This window comes from Tyto alba, unplaced genomic scaffold (assembly GCF_018691265.1).
Source record: "Tyto alba isolate M040663 unplaced genomic scaffold, T.alba_DEE_v4.0 Super-Scaffold_42, whole genome shotgun sequence".
In the NCBI taxonomy this organism is placed as follows: Eukaryota; Metazoa; Chordata; class Aves; order Strigiformes; family Tytonidae; genus Tyto; species Tyto alba.
The window spans coordinates 5644933-5668162 of record NW_024881318.1 but is presented as its reverse complement, the minus strand read 5'-3'; the positions used below and the strand labels follow the sequence as shown (position 1 = coordinate 5668162).

At 43.6% G+C, this 23230-nt stretch overlaps 1 protein-coding gene across 3 annotated transcripts; it reads right to left on the bottom strand.

The window, feature by feature from the left end:
• Window positions 1-1573: 1573 nt before the first annotated feature.
• Window positions 1574-22464, bottom strand: CFAP53 (cilia and flagella associated protein 53). Of its 3 annotated transcripts, none has more exons than XM_033011198.2 (8): window positions 22371-22464; window positions 20646-20872; window positions 18216-18389; window positions 10449-10752; window positions 6335-6553; window positions 4241-4457; window positions 3659-3761; window positions 1574-2167 (listed from the first exon to the last, which is right to left on the bottom strand). In XM_033011198.2, the coding sequence occupies exons 1-8, from the start codon at window positions 22428-22430 to the stop codon at window positions 1951-1953; spliced, it is 1521 nt and encodes a 506-aa protein (XP_032867089.2). In that variant the 5' UTR covers window positions 22431-22464; the 3' UTR covers window positions 1574-1950. The 3 variants fall into 3 exon arrangements, with proteins under 3 accessions (XP_032867089.2, XP_032867088.2, XP_032867090.2); XM_033011197.2 differs by having other exon boundaries at window positions 22338-22432; XM_033011199.2 differs by lacking the exon at window positions 18216-18389 and having other exon boundaries at window positions 22338-22432.
• Between the last annotated feature and the right edge of the window lie 766 nt (window positions 22465-23230).

Below are 23230 nucleotides of genomic sequence, written 5' to 3'. Positions count from 1 at the left end.
TTTGCTGCAGAGGAATTTTGCCTCTAGGAGCAGGAGCTCAGACACTTTATAAATGCTTGACCACCTCTTCTGAGTAATTATTTGATTAAAAAAAAAAAAAAAATTAGTGTGGTTTTGAATAGCTCAAATTCACCGACCTCATCAATGTGGTATTTTTTGTCTCTCTCCTATTAGGTGTACTCAACAACAGTGTCACAGCCTTTAATAACACTCTTTAATTAATCCTAGAACTGTGAATGTGCTGTTATGCTCATTTTTCAAAGAGGGGTCACAGTAGTAAAGAAAAAATCTACATGGCTTGCACAGGGCCACACCAGAAGTCTGTGGCAGACCACGAAATTAATCTCTTAATCATTCTGGCAAATTGACCCAGCAGTGAGAGCAGAGACCTATGACTTACCTGAGCTCTCTGGACTGATAAAACTATTCCCTTTACCTGGGATGGCCTTTCCCACCTGCAAAATAGGAGAGGTGGCTCTGAAGTCTTCTGTATGGCTTTGCAGATGGCTGCTCCACAGACAAAAAGCATTTGTCAGCTCAGTGTCTGCTTTAAACCAAGAGGGTGAGGCAACTGTGCAGGCAGTTTACTCCCAATTAATTCCAAGAGACCTGGGATCCCTGGCATTTATCAGATTCTCTGTTCACATTCCCATGCAACAAAAACCAGAGTCCTGGTACCTGCCAACAGGGAGCCAAACACTGAAAAGGGAAGGTAGGGAGTTGAAAGAAGTGCTTAGTGAGGAATGGAAGTTGGAGAAGAAAAAGGTGGAAAAGCAGGGGCTGGAGGAAAGATGGTGAAAGCTGAAAAGCTGAAGGAAGAGACAGAAACATCTGCAGATTAGCAGCAGCAAAGATTCAAATGGAAAAATTCAAGAAAGATGATAAAACATTTCTGAAAGCCACAAAGTCTATGAGCAAGAAAGAATATGAAGCTGTAAATGGATTCTTCACTTCCCTCCTCTGAAAAGGAAAAACTAACAAAATACAGCCGGGGAGCTGGTGGAGGGCAACACCACGGGGAGAAGCTGGATTGCTCCCACCCGTCCTCGTGTCACCCACAGCTCCTCCTGCATAAAGGGCAATCTGACCATTAACGTGGGGGCCTGGGAGGGCAGTGAGTAGGTGTCACTTTGGTGTTTTTGCACAGCCAAAACCCTTGTGAGGCCTTCCTGCTGACATCTGGCCGCTTTTTGTGTTGCTCTGTCTTAAAATACTGTTGGTGCTCCAACCCCCCTCATTCTGTGTGTTCAGACTATGGCATTGGTGGCAAGCCAAGGCAGTCCAAAGAGGCAGAGTTGCCATCAAAATGATAAATAGTAACTCTTTTTGCAAGAAAAGGATGACTTCAGTCCTGCAAAATTAAATCTGTCCAAGCAGAGGTCTTGTGGACTAGCTTTGGGAGTCCAATATTCCAAAGATCGTTCAGTGGCTATCAGAATATATGCAAAGCAGTATCAGCTTTTTACTGTCCATCCCATAATAAAATAGATTCATAGTTGTATATTTAACAAGGAAACTGAAGATGAGTTACCAAGTACTTTTTGCTTAAATACAAAAAAAGATTTTGCAAATATTTGAATTTTGAAAGGCATTTTAATAAAAGCTTGCTGAAACTCTACCACAAGTTTCCTTTGTGCAGATTTTGAAGAATGCTTGCATATCATTCATGTCATAATAATACATTATTATACTGCAGAGAACATACAGAATTCTTGTATTAAAATGTCAAACACTTTGATTTGGATCAGTCATTTTGTCAAAAAAAATCCATAGCATAGGGAAAAAGATAGCTTTTAAAATACTACATTTCTTATATTTTCCAGTTGAGTATTTTGAGCATCTCAGTGGAGAGAGGTCTGCTAACTTGAGTCAGTTAGAAACACCCTTAGAAAATGTTTTTAAAGGCAACCAAGTGAGCTAAAAAATCCTCATAAATCATTTTATGGAGAGTTAAGACATTAGTTTTCTTCTCAAAGGGTGGTTTTTTCCTAGTTTCTCACAAGGCCTTGATAGAATGTCCTGTACCCTTTCTCTGTAAGCTCTCTCTGCTGCTAGAGCTGATTCATATTCTCGATGCTTCTCTTCTTCTTCAGCATCATGGGCACGTTGTCGATCGGCGATTTGAGCTCTGAGTTGCTCTTGGTATTCTTTCACTTCCTTTACTTTTCTGTAAATGACATATGAATAGCTGATTTATGAGGTGTGGGTAAAAAAATAAAAAACTTTATTATTATTATTAATATTATTGTTAATATTATTATTTAACCTGTTAGCATTCAACCTTAGATTAAAGAAGCATTCAAAACTCCTTGTAAGTGTTAAGAATAACTACTACTCTACTAACCAAATGCTACATGTTAACTTTACGTTCTTCAGAGAATTAATTGCATTCTGTTGTGTCTTACAAAGCAGATTGTAAAAATCAGCACTTAACAACAACAACAAAAAAAGAGCACGAGCAACTCCTTGTAATCAGCACGCCTTCCCTGCCCCTCACAGTGGTGGTGAGAGGACACAGAACAAGAGTGTCAGGTCCCAGTCCTTTCCTAGCTCAGGCTCATTGCTGCAGCAGCTTTGGACCCTATCTCCACTACCTCACTCTACTGAAGCTACTGCCAATGGCGAAGGCAGGGTGCAGGCTCCTGCTGCAGCGCTGTACCAATGTTCTAGGAAATGGCTGTCAGAAGAAATAATTCTTCCATTCTACCTTGAGATTCATATATTCCTTTCGCTACCCTCTGGAGAAGCAGTGGAAGCTTACCTATGTGTTCAGGCACTTGGAGCAGGAGCCACACAGGCTCAGAGAGACACTTAAAATGCCAACAGTCTAGTCTTGACATTGTGTGCTAACGCAATGCAGTTGAACCACCACCACCTACCGACACCACTGAATGCCATCTTTGCTTAAGTGAAGCACATCCAAAACGAAGCCCAGCATGTTTCCTTCATAAAGCCATCTGAGAACACAACAGATACTGGCTCTGGAAGGAGCTACTCAGTTACCTTCCAAGGAGAAAGGGCAGGAGTACAAAAGGGAAACTGAGTAAGTGGGATAAGGCCTTTGGCCCTAGGCTTTGCATGACACCCAGAGGAACGTTTCAGCTACTGTCTGTAGCTATGTTCTCACCCTGAGGAACTGTAAAGTGAGAAGAACCCCGTGCAGCTGGGTTACATGCAGTAGTCTGGTATTTTGGTGGCTGACTATATGATTGTTTAAGGGATGTGGGTGGGTGGAGTGTAGCAATAAGCCTTGCTGAGTCACCTAGTTCTCCTAGGTAAGTAATGAACTAACCTTTCATTAACCCTCCTCCCCAAACCCCTGCCACTCCTAATAACAGCTCAGAGTACGAGCGGATGTATTTAACAAACATCACCGATCCAAGTCACATGATAGTTCAAAAAGACCAAAACAAGCATCAATAATGAAACACCATTATTTGTAAAGTGGGATCAGAATTAGTGATTTAATACCAATTGCAATACAACAGGGCTGCTACTGAGCAGTTTGGAGCTGATAGGCTGCATGGTGGCAGAGCCTCTGTGACCAGAAGAAATGCCACCCAGTGCTCTCAGTTATCTGAAAATGAGAACTAGCATGCTCACATGTTTATAAGATTGATCTGCAATGAAATGAACTGATGGCATAAAAGAAAAATACCTTGCATAGTTTTCTTCTTCTACATGCTTGAGTTCTGTGATTGCTTCAGCTAGTAACTTCCTCTCCTGAGCAAGTTCTTCCTGCTCCTTTGCATTTCTCTGCACTAAAACAAAAACAAACAAAACCCAACAACAACAAAAAACTTCCATGCTAAGCCTGAAGGGACCTGTATTCAAGCCAAGTAGCTTAAATAGCAAGCCTGAGTTTTGTTGCTTCCAAAGAGGCACACAATGGCAAGCGTATTCTCAGCTTATTTGGTTTTCACCCATTCAGAATAGAAAAGATTTCACACTCAGAACTTAATAATAATAATGTAATTAATAATAACAAGGCTTCCTCATGCAATCCTTACTTTACCAGGCTTTGCTCTGTGACAGCAATGGGAGATAAGTGTAAGGAATGCCTGTAGGAGTAAAGTTGCAGAAGCAGGTTCAGAGACAGTAGCATTGCTGTCCATAAAACTGGCGCATGCTGGGCCAGATGATCCCCCCAAAAGCAGTGTGTTGTACTCCCTCTGCCTTTGCCAAGACTTGCATTCATGCAGTAGGTTTGGTGCACAGACAGTGAGGTGTTATTACTTACACTTCTCCTCGATCTGTAGTTGTCTTGTATTCAGGACATCTTTCAGTAGCTGCTTTCTAGCCTCCCTTTCTAATCGCATTTTCTCAGCCTTCTTGGCCCAAACCTTTTCCATCTCTTCTTGGAGCAGCTTGTCCTCTTCTTTTTCTCGCTGCTTATCCTCCTCCAGCTGTTGAGCCAGGTGTGCCAGGTAAGTCTGTTGCTCCTTCAGCAGCTCTTGCTGCAAACACAGAGACATTTGCAGATCTGAGTCAATGAGTTCAAAAAAGCCTTTCAAAACATGAAGAGTGCTGGTTTGTGGCCAGTGTGGGAACTGGGAGCCCAAAGCTCCATTCCAAACCCTGCCATAGGAAAGAGCTGTGCAGACCCTTCCTGACCAGTTGACAGTGCCTGGACAACAGCATAAGAGCAGAACAAATACAGAGTGATCCCTCCCCTGACAGCAGCTCAGCTGCCTACAACACATTTTACAAACTTTCCACAGCTGACCAGGTTACTTCACTGTCACCAGCATTAGCACTGGGATCCAATAAATATTATAATAAATAATAATGAATATTTCCTCCTCTGGTTTTGTGACAAGGTCTAACAGTCAGTTTATACAACTTTCCTAACCCACATGAGCTTCTAAATACCTTAAGCAAAGTAACGAATACAGCTCCCTGCTCTGTCTCTTAAAGGTACCTGGAGACCCGTTTTCACCCTGAAGTAGGGAAACTCCTTGTTTTAAGTTTAGGAAGTGACAGACACATCCATCATTTCATGGCATCTCCAAGATACTTAACGTGAGGTTTTGGATCTATATTTCCAGCTATTAAAGATTTAAAACCATTTATTAGTATTAGTGGATTAGAATAACTTAAATACTGACCTTCTTCTGCAGTTACAAATATTTAATAAATCGGGTCCATGAAATAAAGAATATTTTTGCAGCTTCTGTTAAATCCCCATGCAGTATAAAGATGAAAAAGCTTGGGTGATTTATGTACTTTCATTGTTTTCATTACAGCATAGAGGGACAAAATTCCAGGATTTCATCAGAGCCGCCTTCTTTTGTGTAGCCTAGTAACCTTCCTGATAGCAAAGCATGCTCTGAAGTACCTGCTGTGGTTTTAACAAATAGTGGGCTTCTTCAGAGAAGCAGAACGCTGGTAGGAAGAGAGGCGACAGGCTATGCAACAAAAAAATCAACTTGTTCAGAGAAAAGGGCTTGTGTCTCATCTCATTTATACTGTGCAATTTGCTAAGGACTACAGAATTAGTCTAGATGAGGTATTGCCCCCACCAACCTGACCTGTATTTCCCATAACCCTATTCACATGATAACCACCAGTGGCAGTGGTAATGGATGCCTCCAGTCCTGACGGCTGCATCTGACTCAAAGTGGATTTGGGGGAGACAGATAACAACACAACAGCCAAGGGCTAATTTGAACAGTGTACTCACCTACCCATGGTGCTGGTCAGTGTCCAACTCAAGCCAAATTTGGAAGAAACTAACATCTGTATTGAGTATGCAAATATGACTTTGAGTCAATTATCTTACTCCATAAATAGCGCACAGCCCAGGGCCTGCCAAGCTCTCCTGCAGGGCAGCAGGCTGCCTGCCAGGATCTCCCCTTGAGTGGGGATGTCTCTCAGGGTTACTCCTTGAGGTTGAGAGAGTCCCTGCCACAACAGATTCACAGTAAATGATTAATAGCAACCTAAAACTTTGAAATCTTATCTAAGTGATATGAAGGATTGATTGTGCACATATAATCCTTTAGACATAAACCATTGACAAATCTGGGACTAGGGGTGGATTCAGCTGCACCTAGACTCCTCTCTGCCAAGGGCTTCAGGAAGCAAAGGGGTCCACTCTGAACCTCATGACTCAACAGGAGGGTCTCCCTGAGAGTTTAGTCTGACCCTGTCCTCTGTGCAGTAAATACCAAGTGAGCCTTGCCATCGAATCTTCTTAAACCACTGTCACATTTACTTTCAAACTTTGTTAAATATCTGTTTTATATCAATAAACATATTTCTACTTCTCTCTTATGACTGAAGTGCATCACTTCATCTGTGACACCCCACAACTTCACAATGAACGCCTTACTTTTCTTTTTGTTTTCTCCTCTGTGTCCTCCTGGGGTTCCCGAAGAGATTTTTCTAAGATCTTCATCTCTAGGGCAAGTTCACCTTGTTTTTCTTCATTAAGACGATTCTTCTTGTCCTGTGCTGCACTGAGCAACGTATCCCTGCATTCCTTCTGTTTCTGTAGTTTCTCCATCCGAAGTTGTTGGTTTTCTAGCTTAAGCAGTCGCTGCTGTTCTTCCTGCAATGGTAAAAACAGCCAGCTTGTGAAATCATTGCATAACTTCAAACTAAGTGATGGCTAGAATTAGTTTAATTGGAAGAGCAAAGATAAATTTTTAAAGCCTTTCTTACTGACATTATAGAATTAGTGTCATCCATTTGACCTGTTAAAGCATGGACATTTTAGCATATCATTCACTAGAATTCAGGATTTTTCTCTTTAATTATCACATGCACTTCAGTGGCAAACACTGGAATGCCTAATGTACTCCAAATATTTCAAGCAGGTAGAGAGAATCATCCCTTTAGAGAAATTGGTATCATTGCAGCACGTATGATCTATATCCAAGTCTTCACATGCAGCCCTAACCACTAACTGGTAACAAAGCCATGTTACTCCTGTTTCTGCATATATTATCTGTCCTGTGTCTGTGCTGAATGTTCAGAGCACTGCATCTCTAGCAGACATAAGGTTGCACAAAGTAATTGCATCCTTATATTCTGATGGGCAGTTACTGAATTTCCATGGCTTCAAACCATTCTACTTTATATTGGAAAGAACAGGAAAATGGACAGGAAAATTGAGTTCTTAAGACAGAAATTATTAAAAAAAGCAAACATATATTCAAGATTGAATGGGTATATGTATATTCAAGATTATTTAGCCAAAAGAAACAAAAAGTCCCAAAGCAGCATCAATACCTTAGCCAAGTACCTTAGCATAATTCCTGAACATCCTGAATTTAAGTTTTATCCACAGGTTTCAGAAACAATGCCCTGGCTGTCCTGAAGGTACACAGTTTTGTGTTAACCTGTTATTAAATTCAATGACTCTTTTGTAATGTCAATAAATATTCTAACATGCATCAGTGGGTTTGTCATAAACAATGTGTCTAATCTTCCCCATATAGAAATACAAGCTCTACCTCCTAAAGAACATAACTTGTTATGCTGCACATAAAGCACCTACTGACTCTTCCAGTGTTTCAAAGCCAAAGCTGACTTTGCTGTTGTCCTGAATAGCCAAATTCACTTTCAGAAGTTGGTAAAACAGCTTTGAAACTCAGTAGATATTATTTGAACTACTAAGTAATCAAAAAAGATTTGCACAGAAAAGAAGGAAAGAAGGTGGAAACAGTTAGCAGACTACTGGGCAAGCTGGCACACATTTTAGGCTGAACTCTGATGTCAGTGAAGCTGTATGAGATTAGCCAAGGATGGGATCCATGGTGTTTATTCTATGAAAGGTTATACGATGGGGTAACACAACATTGAAAATGTACGAAGAAATTTTTACCAACCGTCCATCTGCCATCCAGGACCAACCTGCTATGGCAGAAACTTGTCTAGCCCTTGTGAGACTACAGCCAAAATAACATAATTTCAATCACCTTCTCAAGAAATTGCAATTCTTTAATGGAGAGAAAAGACAAAGGGGGAGGAAGGCAGTTAATGTAGATAACGTAGCTAATGCAGAAATTGCTCTCTTTATTTTGTCATCCGGCCTAAGATATCTTGATGCGCATATATAGTCTATCATGGCAAAGGTTCAAGTTTTGCTTCACTAAATAATATATTTCCATTGCAACAACCAGAATAACCATTATAGACAGACACTTAGCAGTTCATAGTGTGTCCTACACCCAGATGAAACCCCTGATCATCATTACAGGCTACCAACTCCACACTGAGAAACTTGTAATGAGGCGATCTGTCACATCCCTCTTTTGCTGAAAAGGATTACATCCCGTTTTCAATATGGAAACTCTCCTTTAGGGACCCTTTGAAGAAAGCTTTTGTTTCAGAGGCTAAACCACTTTAACAGAAATGAATCTCCTTGACGGAGCCCAAAGCAGCTGTCTTTGGGGGAAGCTACACTAGGAGAGTTTTTCTGAAAAGGCCAGTTAAGTAGAAGTGTTCTTTGCCTGGGAGGTTTGGCAGTGCCTTAAAAGTTGTTACCAAAAAATAATTTTATTCTGCATGTTTTTAAATAAGTGAAACATTACAGTCTAGCTTGGAGTAAGGACTCTACTGTTTAACAGTATTTTTTAAATTATTTTTAAGTAGTGGAGTATATATCTTGCCAACATCAGTTTCCAGTGCCTAACAGAGTATACTGAGTGATCATTCAATTGCTACATGTAAATTGCTACAAAATGAAAACCGAGTCTAAACTAAATAATCTCTCATAACTCACAAAGTCAACACAGAATACTGTGAACTACCAAGCCCCACTAAAGCCAGCACAATCACAGTAAGCCTACACTTGGGAGAGATGAGGAAAAAAGAGGGTAGTGGCTGTCATGGTTTGAGCCCGGTCAGCAACCAACCCCCGCAGGTGGTCACCCTCCCGTCCCCCTCCCCACCTGGGAACGTGGGAGGGGATCAGAGGGGTGAAGGGAGACTCGCCGGATGAGATAAGAACAGTTTAATAATGGCAATAAAACGAGAACAATGATGATGATAGGAAAAAAAGGAAATCTATCACCAGTCAATAAACAATGTAATTGCCCATCGCCCGCTGACCAATATCCAGCCCGTTCCCGGCCAGTGACCCTGAGATACCAAGATCCCACAATCGAAATCCCAGAAGCGAGAGAGAGCCCCTTCCCAACCCCAGTTTGGGTCAGGTGCTCTGTCCATGCTCCCTCCCTGCTCCCTGTGCCCTTGTGCACAGGCAGAACATGAGGAGTCAGAGAGTCCTTGAAGTCTCAGTAGCAGCTGGAAACATCAGTGTGCTATTGGCATTCTTCCTATACCAAACCCAAAGCTAAATCCAAAACACAGCACTCATCTAGTCCCTGAAAAGGAATATTAACTCTATTTCAGCCCAAACCAGGACAGTGGCCAAACAGTTGAAGGTAGCCAAATGCCTCCCACAGTGTGACACCCAACAGCAGCCAGCACTCAGGTGAGAGAACTGCTTGCTAATTTGTTACAAAAAAAAAAAAAAAAAATTAATGTAGATTCTGAAATTCAGTCAACTGAGGCAGTAGCAGTTGTGATTTTTCATGTAAGTGTCTCCTCACACGTGTGCCAGTGTCCTGAGTGCACCAACAGGCTCTGCAGCCTCTCTGCAGCGGCTGGGCTGCTTGTGCTCACAGCCAGCCCCGACGTGACTCTTGGATCGGGGAGCTGGGGAAGAGCAGTGTGAGAAAGGGCTGAGAGGAGTCGCTTGGGACCTGCAGCCAGGCTCAGTCTCTCACCCTTGGTGCCTACGTGAGCTATACTGCAGGTACATCTGTGCCTGAGGGTGATCCTGAGCCAGACCTGCTGACCTGACTTCCTGGCTTCATCTTGGACTTCATCACCACAGACCTGCCGAGCAGTTTGGGCTGTTAGACGACCCCAGCTACTGTCAGCAGACTTGCTCTGCTTTGTTCCTTCAGGTACTGAGGGACTCTGGCTGGGGAGGACAGTGTACTTGCCTGCCCTGCTGTCACCCTCAGCTCCTGGCTCACCTTCCCTTCTGGGAGCAGCAAACTCCTGATGCTTTCTCCCGGTGCACATACTGTGATGATTAAACATGTGTGTCATGGTCTGAGATCTGGTGTTACACATTACAGCTGGGACACAAGACTCTCTAGCTATCCTGCAGGAAACTGGACATCAGAAAATTGCAAAGGTGTCTGGCAAAAGCTTAAAAACATTTCCATTTCCCACAAAGGCTCTTAGACGTTTTGAATGCCAAAATCCTTTACAATGCTAAGTTTAAAAAAGATGCATTTCCCTCTGTAAACAGGAATGCATTTGTCACAGATCTGGAAAAGAGGCTTAGCATAATAGGACAGTCTCAGATACTAATGGAATCAGCAAAGATACAAATAAGGTATGGATTAATCTAAATGTCTAGTAAGTCTCTCATTAGTAGAGCCTTATACACAACCCTGAATTGAGAACGATATGGAAATTACCAGCAATTGAGCCTCTTCTTCCTTCAGCCGCTTTGCATCTTCTTTCTGAGCACTGAGCCCCGCTACCTGGGCACTGAGCACATTCAGGATTTCCCGATTCTGTTGTGCTGATTTCTGCATCTCCACTGCCTCTCGCTTTTCCTTAGCCAACCTATCCTCTTCCCAAAGCTCTGCAAACATCTGTTCCTCCTTCTTCTGTTGCTTTTTCAATTCCTCCTTCAGAGCCAGCTGGGCCAGCCGGTCTTCACACAATTCCTTCTGATGCTTCTTCATCCACTGTACATGAAGCTCCTCGCATTGTTCTCTGAAAGACAACATAAAAGTTTAAAAAAATAAGTCTCAAAATTATCAGCAAGTCTGGAGGTGTGTGAAGAGTGGAGGGTCCCAGCCCATAACTCCTCAAAGGACTATGGCTTAGGATGACAACTCCTACACCTGGTCTAACACTGACTCCTTGTGAGACGTACAGAGCCACAGAAAGCCTGATTTGATGAAGATTTTGACATTAGTAAGGTGAATAGGTCTTATATTTGCAGTTGTAAAAAAAAAAAAAACCTACATATGCATGCACAATATATACACGTTATATATATATTGTGTATATATAATGTATATATGTAGTTGGAATATGAGTTGTGTGGGGTTTGTGTATATATATACACACACACTCTTTTTTGACATGCACACTATGCTTGTTCAAACATGTAGGCTGCTCTTTATTCAAATGAAGACTTAGAATAGGTTTATTAGTCACCTGAAAGCTCATTCATATTCAGAAAATACTATGAGCATGGAAATGTATGTTACATGGTTGAATAGGAACCACCAGAAATGTATTAATTTTTTAAATGCAGTTTTGTGGGATAATTTGGAAAAGCTGCAATAAAAGTCTGGAGAAGATAGAAAGTCAAAGAAGTAACGCAACTTTCAATTTTCCTTCACTCACCACAACTGAGTTGCATATAAGCAGATACTTATCTTCAGTTGAAAAACATACAACTATTTACAAATTCTGCTTTTATTTTTGCAAACAAAACCCTACTGAGATCAACATATGCTATCAATATTTAATTTGAACAATATACAAACATCTTAACTGTGTTCTATAACCAGGATATAGATTTTCATAAAATCAAAATGTGAAACTAGCAGACAATGGTGAAGGTCTACAACTGTTAAGGATCTATAAGCTGTAAGGACCTGTGATAGACACACACAAATACTGCAAAATAAAAATACATCTCATAATTCCACACTGAATGAAACCATCTTTTACAGATTATTGCAATGCTATTTAGGAATTCATAGCAGACATCATAAGGTATCATTGACTGAATGAACCACTGCATGACAGCAGCAGTTACCTTTACAAGGTGAAATACTATTACTTTATATAACATTTAGCTGACAATCCTGTGTAGCAAAAATATCAAATATTCATCAAGCAACTATCTCACGGTACTATTAGGCTCCACATCAGGATATTTAATTTTTGTAACTACAGCAATGGAATAAAATCTGAATGAATTCCATTGCCTAAGATTTTTTTTTTTTTTTTTTTTTTACTTAAAAGCAAAATTAAGTTCACCAGCACTAGAATTGGATATTTGGTGGTTTGCTTTCTCATATTCTGTGGCTCTGCTAAGGATCTGTCTTTCAAAGTCTTCACTTTTATAAATGATTCCTCAGTCCAATATAGCTGCTGTCTCCATCCAAACCTATATCTATATTGCCTGACCTGAGTTTCAGATATAGAATTAGTAGGAGCATTATTCTCTATCTGGGGTCATGGGTTCACACCTCCACAGAGGCTACAGAAACAGTGCAAATTTCCCTGAGGTCAATTGCTATATCCACTGGCAATGAGGCAAATGGGGAAAGAGTTTAGCAACACGGGATGTGACTGGTGATCTATAACTCTTTTCTGCCCTAAAACTAGTAAAATTATGCTCTAGAATAATGGCTTCTTTGCTTGACACTGCTCTTTCATCACCTCCTGCCCTCCTCCTGCTAACAAGCACAGAATGAGAACAGCTCCTGGTATCATTACTATGTGGCTGAGGCAATCTCCAGTGTGTAATAATTATGTGTTTGCTTACAAGATCTACCAGAGCTTTATCAATAAAACTCCATGCTAAACCAGCCTAATAAAAATTACTCAGGGCTTATTAACTGCAAAGAGCATTTCCCTGAAGTGTTGGGTTTGTGTGGCAGGGGTTTTGGTAGCAGGGGAGGGGGCTAAAGCAGTGGCCCTGTGAGAAGCTTATCAAAGCTCCAAGTCGGACCCACCTCTGGTCAGGGCCAAGCCAATTAGTGATGGTGGCCACGCCTCTGCCCACGGAGGTCACTGGTGGAACAGATGCCCACCTGCAGCCCATGGAGGTCCCCATGCTGGAGTAGGGGGCTGCACCTGAAGGAGGCCAGGACTCTGAGGGCAGCCCGTACTGGAGCAGTTTGTCATTGGGAGCACTGCATCCCCTGGGAGGGACTCACGCTGGAGCAGTTTGGGAAGAGCTACAGCCCTGTGGGAAGGACCCACGCTGGAGAAGTTTGTGGAGGACTGTCTCCCGTGAGAGGGACCACACGCTGGAGCAGGGGAAGAGTGTGAGGAGTCCTCCCCCTGAGGAGGATGGAGCAGCAGAAACAATGGGTGATGAACTGACTGCAGCCCCCATCCCCTGCCCCCCTGCACCACTGGTGGGGAGAAAGGAGAGGAAATAGGAGGAAAGCTGAGCCCAGGATGAAGGGAAAGGTGGGGGGAAGGTGTTTTTAAGATGTGGTTGTATTTCTCACTGTCCTAGTCTGATTGGAAAATTAAGTGGTGGTGGTGTTCAAATTAAACTGATGTTCTTTTTCTTCCCCTAACAAATCTGTCTTTTGTCTGTGACCATAATGGGCGAGTCACCCCTCCCTGTCCTTCTCTGGATCCCCAAGCCTTTTCTTTTATTTCTCCTCCCCATCCCTGAGGGGAAAGGAGTGAGCGAGTGGCTGTGTGGTGCTCAGTTCCCTCTGAGTTTAGACAATACCCAAATAGCCCTTCTCCAGTTCAGAACTGGCCGAACAAGATGCTGACAGACAGAAAAAGTGACAGTGCTGAAAGCCAGCCTGACCTTGTTCTCAGTGCCACAGCAACAGCCATCCAACCAGTCAAATTTACAGTGGTGTGGTACAAAATCAGAGCTGTGACTGTGGAGAGGAAGGATTGCTACACCTCACTTTCCCTTGGAGCTGCAGGAATAAGATACAGCCAAAGAACACAATGCTTGACCTGTAATTTCATGCAGAAGCAGAGGTCTTGACACATTTTCTTCCTGTCAGCATTCACTGTTCGATGCCTCACATTTCAGCTGTAAACTTCTGGGGCCAAGGGCATCTCTCCCTTCATCGTCTCTTTGTAAAGCACACAATGCCATGGAGGCAGTGGTGAAAGGTGCTAAGCACTATACACAAACAACAAAAGGGAAAGCAGTGCTATGAAAACAAAGTTTTCGTTTTACTTGATATCCAGGAGTCATTTCTAACCTCTTAACTGTTCCTGACTGAGAACAAAAACCAGTCATCTGCAAAGTCCCCTTTCACCAACACCAGGTCTCCTGAAGATAAAACCTTCCACACTTAGCACTTTTCTCCCCCAGTCTTAGGACACACCACATCCTCTAACGAAACATTGCATTCTTCCCCAAGAGTTCAGCTTGTATCCCCGAAAGAAGAAACTGTCCCTGGAACAAGGAACCATCCTCAGCTCAGGCCTTCAGGAGAGAAGGGTGAGGAAATACAGGAAAGAAGGAGCAGATGCCAGGGCAGGCTAGTGAAAAGGGATGGTTGTTTTACCTCCTGTATGAGACAGAAACTTCCTGACCACCACTTGTGCCAGCCACAAAAGCAAAAAGCAGCACAGCACTGTCTATGCTGCGAGCCACAGCACATGCTGAGAGGAGGCCCTGACTTCAATCAGGTCAACAGGCATACTACATCATCGCCAGGTTTCTTCCATTTTAACACTGGGATCTATCTTCCAACTTCTGGGTAAGTTAGTGGTCATTAAAGGCTACAGTGCTAATCAGTATTCATGAAAAATGTATTTCTCAAATGTTCTGAGGGAAACATACCATTATTAAGATTTGAAATCTTACGTCATTAGAAATAACTGTATTACCTTAACACAATGGGTTCAAAGTTCTTTCTGCAGTGAGGGAATAAAGAATTAGTTATCCTTTTTCATGACTATAAACTAATCTGAATTTAATTGAATTCTCAGAGGGGAAGTGAAGTTAAATAAAAATTCAGCATGGTTAGAATTTTAATATAAAATAACCCTGTAATTGCTTGATTTCATCGAAATAATTCCTTCAAAGCAGCTTTTACAGCAACCTATAAACATCTGCTCCCCCAGATGGCTGTTTTTCTTCTTCACTTTGCTATCTTAAGCTTCTTAACATTAAAATTGTGTCTGTATGTAGCCACCTCCCAAAGACAGAAACTCCATTTATTTCCCCCCCCAGTTATTTATGCATTTTATGCCTCCAGTAGAAAGCTGCTGTGATAACAACATTCTCCGTATGGATGCTTCTGATGGTATCACAAGAAAGAGGATATACTATGTGTTTTATGCAAATTTTAAGACATTGCAATTTTCTTTAAAGATACTAATGATGAACATGCTCTCAGGCTAAAACTGGCTGAGTATCTTTTCATACAAGTTGTAGCCCCTCATGAAAATGAATTCCAGCCAGACTCCAGTGGTTTAAGGACTGTGCCCTCTGTCGCCTTTCAATAAATGACTCTTCCTATCTGGCTAACATCACTATCCACAAGATGTTAAATCTATGCCCTTAGGCTACAGCTCCAAACCCAGCCCACATGGCTGATAAAAGGGCTGCCTTTCTGTGCTACAGAATAATGTAGTGGAGTGCTGTACACTACAGCTGCCCCTATACCTCAGGTTTGAGGATCTATACCAGCAAAAGAATGGAGAGCCTGGATAAAATTAAAAGAAACATAAAGAAGTCTGTATCAGGTTTCAGAAAGGCATTCAAAATAGCTGTAATTTCACATGCAAAGAGAAAGAGGAAAGCATGTGTATTTCCACCTTTTACTCCGAGGGCTCCTCTGGGTGTGCCCTGAGGCAACAGTCTCCAAAATGGGGTGTGCAAGACAATCCATTGGGGTGCAGGAAGAAAATATATTTTGTACCATTAACAAATAACATTAAAAATATAAAGTGTTTATTTCATCTTAACCTCATCCTCTTTTAATTTATATTTTTGCATATGTTTTATAACATACATAATATACTAGTACAGTACTACAAGTATATAATTTATAAATAAGTAAACATATTGAAGGTGAGTGCTAAAAGGTTTTTTTACTGATGGGGTGCACAGTCAAACAGGTTTGGAGACCACAGCCCTAGAGGACAAGTTATGACACAATTACAGATTTCTGTTTGTGGATTTTCAGTAAGTGTTGGTCTCCTAAGCAGCAAAGCCTGCTCTCAGATCTCTGCATGGACCAAGATGGTTTAGGAGGAGGAAGAGTAACAGCTAACACTGGGGGAAAACAGATTTTGCGCTACTTAAAGAAAACAAAGACACACAGATTCAGATACTAGAAGTTACTAAACTAATCAGAATCAATCATCACAGTAGAGACTTCCTTTCTCATTGAAAAAGGACAGAGAAGAAAAGACTTTATAATATCACTAAGCATATACATGAAGAAAGATATCTGTCTTTCGAATGAGAGACCAACAGTGTGAACTGTTGCCAGCTGGTGTTACTGAAGTTTTGCGGTTTTATAGGGCTCTTCATTCAAAAGTAGAAAGAGACAGAGCTAGAGGAACAGAGTGAGTAACTGACTATGGAAACATATTTCCATTACATCAGGACAGTCAAAGAGAATGGCTCTGTTCACTGTAGGAGGAAGATTAATTTGCAAAGATACTCAAAGATTGCTACTCACAACAGCTGTGAATAAAGATGATTCTGCTGCCTCTAAATCCTCTGACATACTACAGCCAGCCGAACATCAAGTAGTAAAGCTCCAGCAACATTTTTTAATGGGATGCTATGTGGCATGAATGTTGCCTAGGTTCAAAAGCAGACTGAGAAAGTTAGAAGGATGATGGGAATGATCCCATGAGACTGAGTGAACCAGTTATCAATAGGCTATACTGGGAAGAATGAGTTCCTGAGATATTAAGACAGGTAACTGCAGCATTGAGGTCTAAGTATGTATCATCAGATGATGAGATTCACCGGTGGGATTCATTTTGCAGTTGAAATACCTGAAATAAGGCATCCAAAACAGCACTGTATATGTGAGCTAAATTCCCATATCAAATCACTGGGAACTGAATCAATGCAGTCAGTGGAGGCCAGGATTCAGTTCACCTGGCAGACTGGCATATGCCTACATCAGGATGACATTAGGTTCCTTTAGTGATCTACTGAGTAGAAAATGATTTCAGATTCCCAGAGAATATAAAGATACCAATGCTTAGACACCTACTTTAGGTGTCTAAATCGCATGCTGAATCCCTTCTCCTTGGCATTTAAGACAAGCTACAAGTACAAAAGAAAAGGCACTCCAGCAGCATCTCCTCTAAACAATTTTAAAAGTGAATTTCAACCACTTTGTGTGATGGGTAGAGAATGAACTAGGAATTGTAAATTGTGAGGCCCATATTTTAAAGCCAGCATGTGAATTTAGAAGTGCATACACTGCCTTAACAGCAGTCTTGGTCAATAAACCCCACATTTAAAAAACAACATTTATCTGTGAAATTAATTAATCAGAGTTTATGCACAAGTGAAAGGAAGTGTTGATTTTTATCCCCAGCCTCTGCACGCTGAGAAGCAGGTGTCGTGGATTTCCATAACACTGGCAGACTGGGAAGAGACACTTCAAATTATTACAATTAAATTACATTAATATTATTTTCCTCCCTTCCTCAGAAAACCAGATTTCCAAGAATTGCACAGGTCAGATTTCATGCCAAGGCCTCAGGGCCTAATAGGCACCTGCAAATCTTAATGACTTCAAAAGCTGTTGCCAAGCTCAGCATTCAGGAAGATCTGGCACAGAACCTCATGTTGTATTAAAACCTTAACTTCGGCTGATACTCTTGAAAAGTATACTTTAAATGAAAACACTGTCTCTTTGGACAATCTTAATTTTTCAAAAATCTTCAATGTATTAGCTTAATAAGCATGAATTAGGCCAAATTAACCTTCCATGAACCCTTTTCACTCAAGTAGTATAAAGCTGAAATGGAACTATACACCAGAACAAGGAATTACAAAAACAGCTCACTTGGCAGGTGAAAATGCAGGGATGCTCACACAGGACAGGGAGTTTTGCACTACACTTTGAATAATGTTTTCACGGTATCTCAACATTTAAATCAAATAATGGAGACAGTATGGTTCTCTGTACATGTTGCCTTCATCTCTATTAACAAAAATGTTTCTCACACACTTTACTGAGCCCTACAGTGTTGAAAATTTGGATCTTTAGAGGCTGCACCCCCTCACTGAAAGTCAGGAAAAGACTATACTCTGCTCAACTGCATGCAACATAGCTGAGGCCTTTCAACTTCTGACAAAGCTCAGAAACCTCTATTCAAATCACCTTTTTTTTTTGTTTATCATTTCAATCACATTTGTCTTTCCTTCCTCAGTTTATTACTGTCATCTTCTTGTTAAATTGCCTCTTTATATTTACTTCAGGCAAATTCTCTTTTATAAGTTATTTTTATAGCTATACCTGAATTGCTGCTCTTGTTTTTCAGCCACCAGTTGTTGTCTTTCTTTTTCTCTCTTCTCTCTCAGGAATTTTGCTCGCCTCCTCATTTTCTCTTGTTTTTCCTGTACTGTTTCTTCAAGTGACTCCATCTCAGCAAAGTACCTACTTTCCTCTGCCTCCAGCAGCTCACGAAGCCTGTAATGTAAACATTTAAATAAAAGCCAAAAAAATCCTTCTGTTGAATGATAGCGCTCTAGCTTATTTGTTACAAGAGCAAAATGAGTACTGGGCTCGTTTCAACACTTCTTGCAAATGCTGAAGAAGGGAACATCCAAGGGAACATCAAATTTTAACTCAGGGGTCACTCCTGTTGTGCCCATGGAAGGGATCTTACAGTACAACAGGAGTGATTCTGTCCTGGCACAATTTAAGCTTCTTATCTTACAAACCCATTTCCAGTGCTGCTTTACAAGCTTCAGTCCCCTGTTAAACAAATCCTTCTCACTTCCAGGCTACATTGGTCACCAGATGATATCAATTTGATCTTGTACTATTGTTATCCTTCAGTGTAATCCCACCCTGGTATTTACCACCCTCCTCTACACATCTATAATTGTATCTTCTCTTAAACTACCTTCTGTTATTTTAGCATCACTCTGTAAGCCACTTCATCCTGAAAGATCTCTGATGAGAAAATGATGTCAAAATCCTAGCAGTAAGAAACATGGGGCTAAGGAATCCAGAAACTCACTAATTCCAGCCACAGTGGTCTCTGGGAAATCACTCTCACTTCTACACAATGGGATGCCCCTGCTACTGAGTGAGCAATAGTGCTTTGGACTTGCACTGGCACTGCTGGTGGGAGTTGCAGCAGTAAAGCCAGGGACCTACTAATGCTGGAAACTGAATTGCACTCTCTTCACCACATACTGAGCTGAGACTCCCTTGCAAAGACAGCATGGGGATCTTAAGCAGCTGTATAAAAGCAAACCCCATGAAGTTCAACAAAAATCCTACACCTGAGGAAGAACAACCCCATGCATTAGTACACGCTGGAAAGTAGCTCTGCAGAAAGGGACCTGGGCGACCTGGCAAACAATCGGAAAATAAACCAACAATGCACCCTTGCGGCAAAGAAGGCCAACAGCATCTTGGGCTGCATGAGGAAGAGCACTGCCAGCAGGCCTCGGGAGCTGATTCTTCCTCTCAGCACTGATGAGACCTCACACGCAGTTCTGGGTCCAATTCTGGGCTCCCCAGGAAAAGAAAGATACAGACTTAGGGGAGTGAGTGCAGTGAAGGGCCACTAAGATGATTAATGGAGAATCTCTCCTAAAGCTCTCTCTCTCCTGTAAGATCTGGAACTGTTCAACCTGGAGAAGAGAAGCTTCAGGGACATTTTACCTGAAGGGAGGGAATGCAGAAAAGGGAAACAGCTTCTTCTCAGCAGTGCCCAGTGACACCACGAGAGGCAATGGGCACAAATTAAAATACGTGAAATTCCACCTCAACATACAAGAAAGCACCCTCTTTAGGGGATTTTTTTTTTTTTTTTTTTTTTTTTTACTGTGAGGGTGGTCAAATACTGGAACAGGTTGCCCACAGAGGTGATTGAATCTCCCTGTGTGGAGATAAACAAAACCCAAATGGATACAGTCCTGAGCAACCTGCTCTAGGTGATTGCCTGAGCAGGGGGTTGGACTAGGCTATTTCAGGAGGTTCCTTCCAACCTCAGTGATTCACTGCAAGTGGTGTAAAATTCTTGTCCCATGAAGACACACCAAACTGGGATACCAAACTGATGACCTTCACAGCTCCAAAGTCACTTACCATGAAAGAGTAACTGAGAAATTAAATCATTATTTTTTTTTCTAAGATCACCACAGCACAATTCAGTTCTTCACAAGACAGTAATATGCCATACCCTTACTATTTTTGACAGGCTTATGAAAAGAACTCGTTTTTTCAAATGCCTATGCTGCAAACTCTTACTTGTAGGACCTACACATTAACTTATTGAGGTTGCAACAAAACCCTCAGTTACACCCAACAATTTGAACTTCTGACACTTTTATCAAAGTAGTCTTTGTTCTTTCTAAAAATCAACCCATGCAAGTACTGTAATACTACTTTTATCTTGCATTTAGCAGACAAGGCTTTAAATGCCAGTTAAACTATACTAGATACTGTGTTTGAATACATATCTCTAATGATTGGCTCAGTAAGTAGTAACGAGAGCCCAAAAGCTACTGTTTGCTCTACATTGCTGCTTGACCACCAATTAAGCACACCTGTGCTTCCTGTTAGGATGAATAATGAATACCATGCCACAATGCATGTAACATACAGAGCTGAGCTCAACTGAGTGTTTTTCCCATAATCATTCCTCTAAGCATACAGTTAAGTCAAAAATAGTAGGGCAGATATTAGTATTAGATACTTGTTTGCTACCTCTCTCGTCTCTCATCAGTCTGTGCCAGATACTCCTGCATTGTCGCATCCACTTTTTTCTGCACAACACTGTGCAACCATTTTTGTTCATTGCGTTGATGCCACTCACAGACACTGCGATGCTGGTTGTACAGCTTTAACAAACGAGCATCTTCAAGGAGCTGCTCTTCTTTCTGTCTGCGGGCCAAGTAAAAATCACCTGTTTGTTCTTTAGGAGGCTTTGCTCTCTGTAAAAGAAAGCGTATGTCAGTGGTAAAAATATAATCAGTTATTCTGTGGGGTTTTCAAGTTGAATACATGCCCAGATAAGTACATAACACTAAATGATGAGAATTCAGAGTAATTAGGAATAAATACTGACAAACCTTGCCGTGAAGAGCACACCACCAGTACAAGAGCATGAAATGGCTACAGGTGCCAGCACTTGCCTGTTGCCCATGCTACAGCTTAAATCTTACCTTATACATCCAAGAAGGTGTTTACAGTCTGCTTTATGCACACCAAACAAACATTCTCACCACAGTTAACCTCCAGCCACCTCCCACTCTGGCACAGGTTCCCGGAGCTCTGTGTGCTGCCTCACTCAGTGCCACACCCCACCACACACATGCAGGGCCCACGTACCCCCAAAGCAACATGGACATCAGGATTGATGCACCCTCAGCAAGTTCCCTGATGGCACCGAGCTGTGTGGTGGGGGGCACGCTGAGGGCAGGGGTGGCATCCAGAGGGACCTGGGCAGGCTGGAGAGGGGGGCCCGGGCAAACCTCCTGGGGTTCAACAAGGCCAAGGGCAAGGTCCTGCCCGGGGGCCGGGGCAATCCCCAGCACAGACCCAGGCTGGGCCCTCGAGGAGCGGCTGGAGAGCAGCCCCAAGGAGAGGGGCTGGGGGTGCTGGGGGGGGGAAAACTGCCCGTGAGGCAGCCCCGTGCGCTGGCAGCCCAGAACCCACCCGTGCCCTGGGCTGCAGCCAGAGCAGGGGGGGCAGCAGGGCCGGGGGGGGATTGTCCCCCTCTGCTCCGCTCTGGGGAGACCCCCCTGCAGTGCTGGGGCCAGCTCGGGGGCCCCCAACAGCAGAAGGACCCGGAGCTGCTCGAGCGGGGCCAGAGGAGGCCACGGAGATGCTGGGGGGGCTGGAGCAGCTCCCCTGGGGGGCCGGGCTGAGAGAGTTGGGGGGGTTCAGCCTGGAGAAGAGAAGGCTCCGGGGGGACCTTCGAGTGGCCTCCCAGGGCTTAAAGGGGGGACAGGAGAGGTGGGGAGGGACTCTGGGTCAGGGGGTGGGGGTAGGACGAGGGGTAACAGTTTTAAACTGACAGAGGGCAGAATTAGGTTAGAACTAAGGAAGAAATTCTTCCCTGTGAGGGTGGTGAGGTACTGGCCCAGGGTTCCCCAGAGCGGTGGTGGATGCCCCATCCCTGGGAACATCCCAGGTCTGGTTGGATGGAGCTCTGAGCAACCTGATCGAGCTGATGATGTCCCTGCCCATGGCAGGGGGTTGGACTAGATGAGCTTTAAAGGTCCCTCCCAACCCAAACCATTCTGTGATTCTGTGAAAGGAGCGACACCCACACCGGTGACAGTGAGTCCCCCTCGGACCCTCAGCAACACACGGCACCAGGCTCCCCCTCCCTTCTCGCCTCCGGGCAGGGCCCTGCCCCAAGTGGCACCGGTTTAGGGTGCCCGCCCCAAGTACCCCGCACCACCGGGGAACGGAGCGGTCCCTCACCAACGCCACGGAGCGCGGGAAGGGACCGGTCACCTCCCGGCACCGCCGACGAGCCTCCATGGCCACGGCCTTGCCCGGCGCGGCCCGCTTCGACGGTTGCTATAGCAACGCCGGGGGCGCCCATTCCGGCGCAAGCGCAGAAGGGGCGGCGGGGCGGCGCAGCGCATGCGCAGGCTGCGGGCGATCGGGGGAGGGGGGATAGGGGAAGGCGGGGGCTGTAATGGCGGCGGGAGGCGGGATGGGGGCTTCTTCCCCCCGCCCCGGGCCCTGTACAGGCCGGGCCGCACGGGCGGGTGGAGCGGTGAGGCAGTGTTAACAGTCAGCGCACGGAGCGTGGGATCCGAGCGGCACGGTGAGAAGGGGTACCCTGCCCAAGCAGGGAGGGGTGGTCGGCTGTGTCAGCTCCACAGCCTCAGCTCCCCGGGCCGGCCCCTCGCCGAGGCCCGCCGCGGTGCCCGTCCTGCGCGGGGGGAGGACAGGCCCCGGAGCTGCCCGGGGTGCTGGAAAACGGCAAGTAAAACACCGGCTTGGGGATCGAGCGGTGGCTTCGGGTTCATTGCCCGCAAAGAAGTCACAGGGCAAGGCGGCTGCTGAGGCTTTGAAGCCCAGGAGCACTGATACTGCCAAGAATTTTGCTTTCTTGCAGACAAACCAGGCTTGGCAGATAACAAGTTTTTTTTAAAAAAAAAAATAATCCAAAGGTCACTGTTTAAAGCTGACTGTAAAGCTTGTTCTCATCCAGCTGAAATCCACAGCGCAATTACTTCAGATATCAGTGATGGGATCAACAAAGCTGTATGTTACACAGCATTTACACCCTGGACATAGCATTTACACACTGGAATGTGTGTTAGGCCACA

Bases quoted from the DNA above. Each gene is read 5' to 3' on its own strand.
- CFAP53 (XM_033011197.2), bottom strand. From the start codon at position 22,430: ATGGAGGCTCGTCGGCGGTGCCGGGAGGTGACCGGTCCCTTCCCGCGC. The intron at 10,753-18,215 runs GTATAGCTATAA...GTTGTCTTTCAG, and splicing joins AAACAAGAGCAGCAATTCAG to AGAACAATGCGAGGAGCTTC. The intron at 6,554-10,448 runs GTAATTTCCATA...TTACCATTGCAG, and splicing joins AAGAAGAGGCTCAATTGCTG to GAAGAACAGCAGCGACTGCT.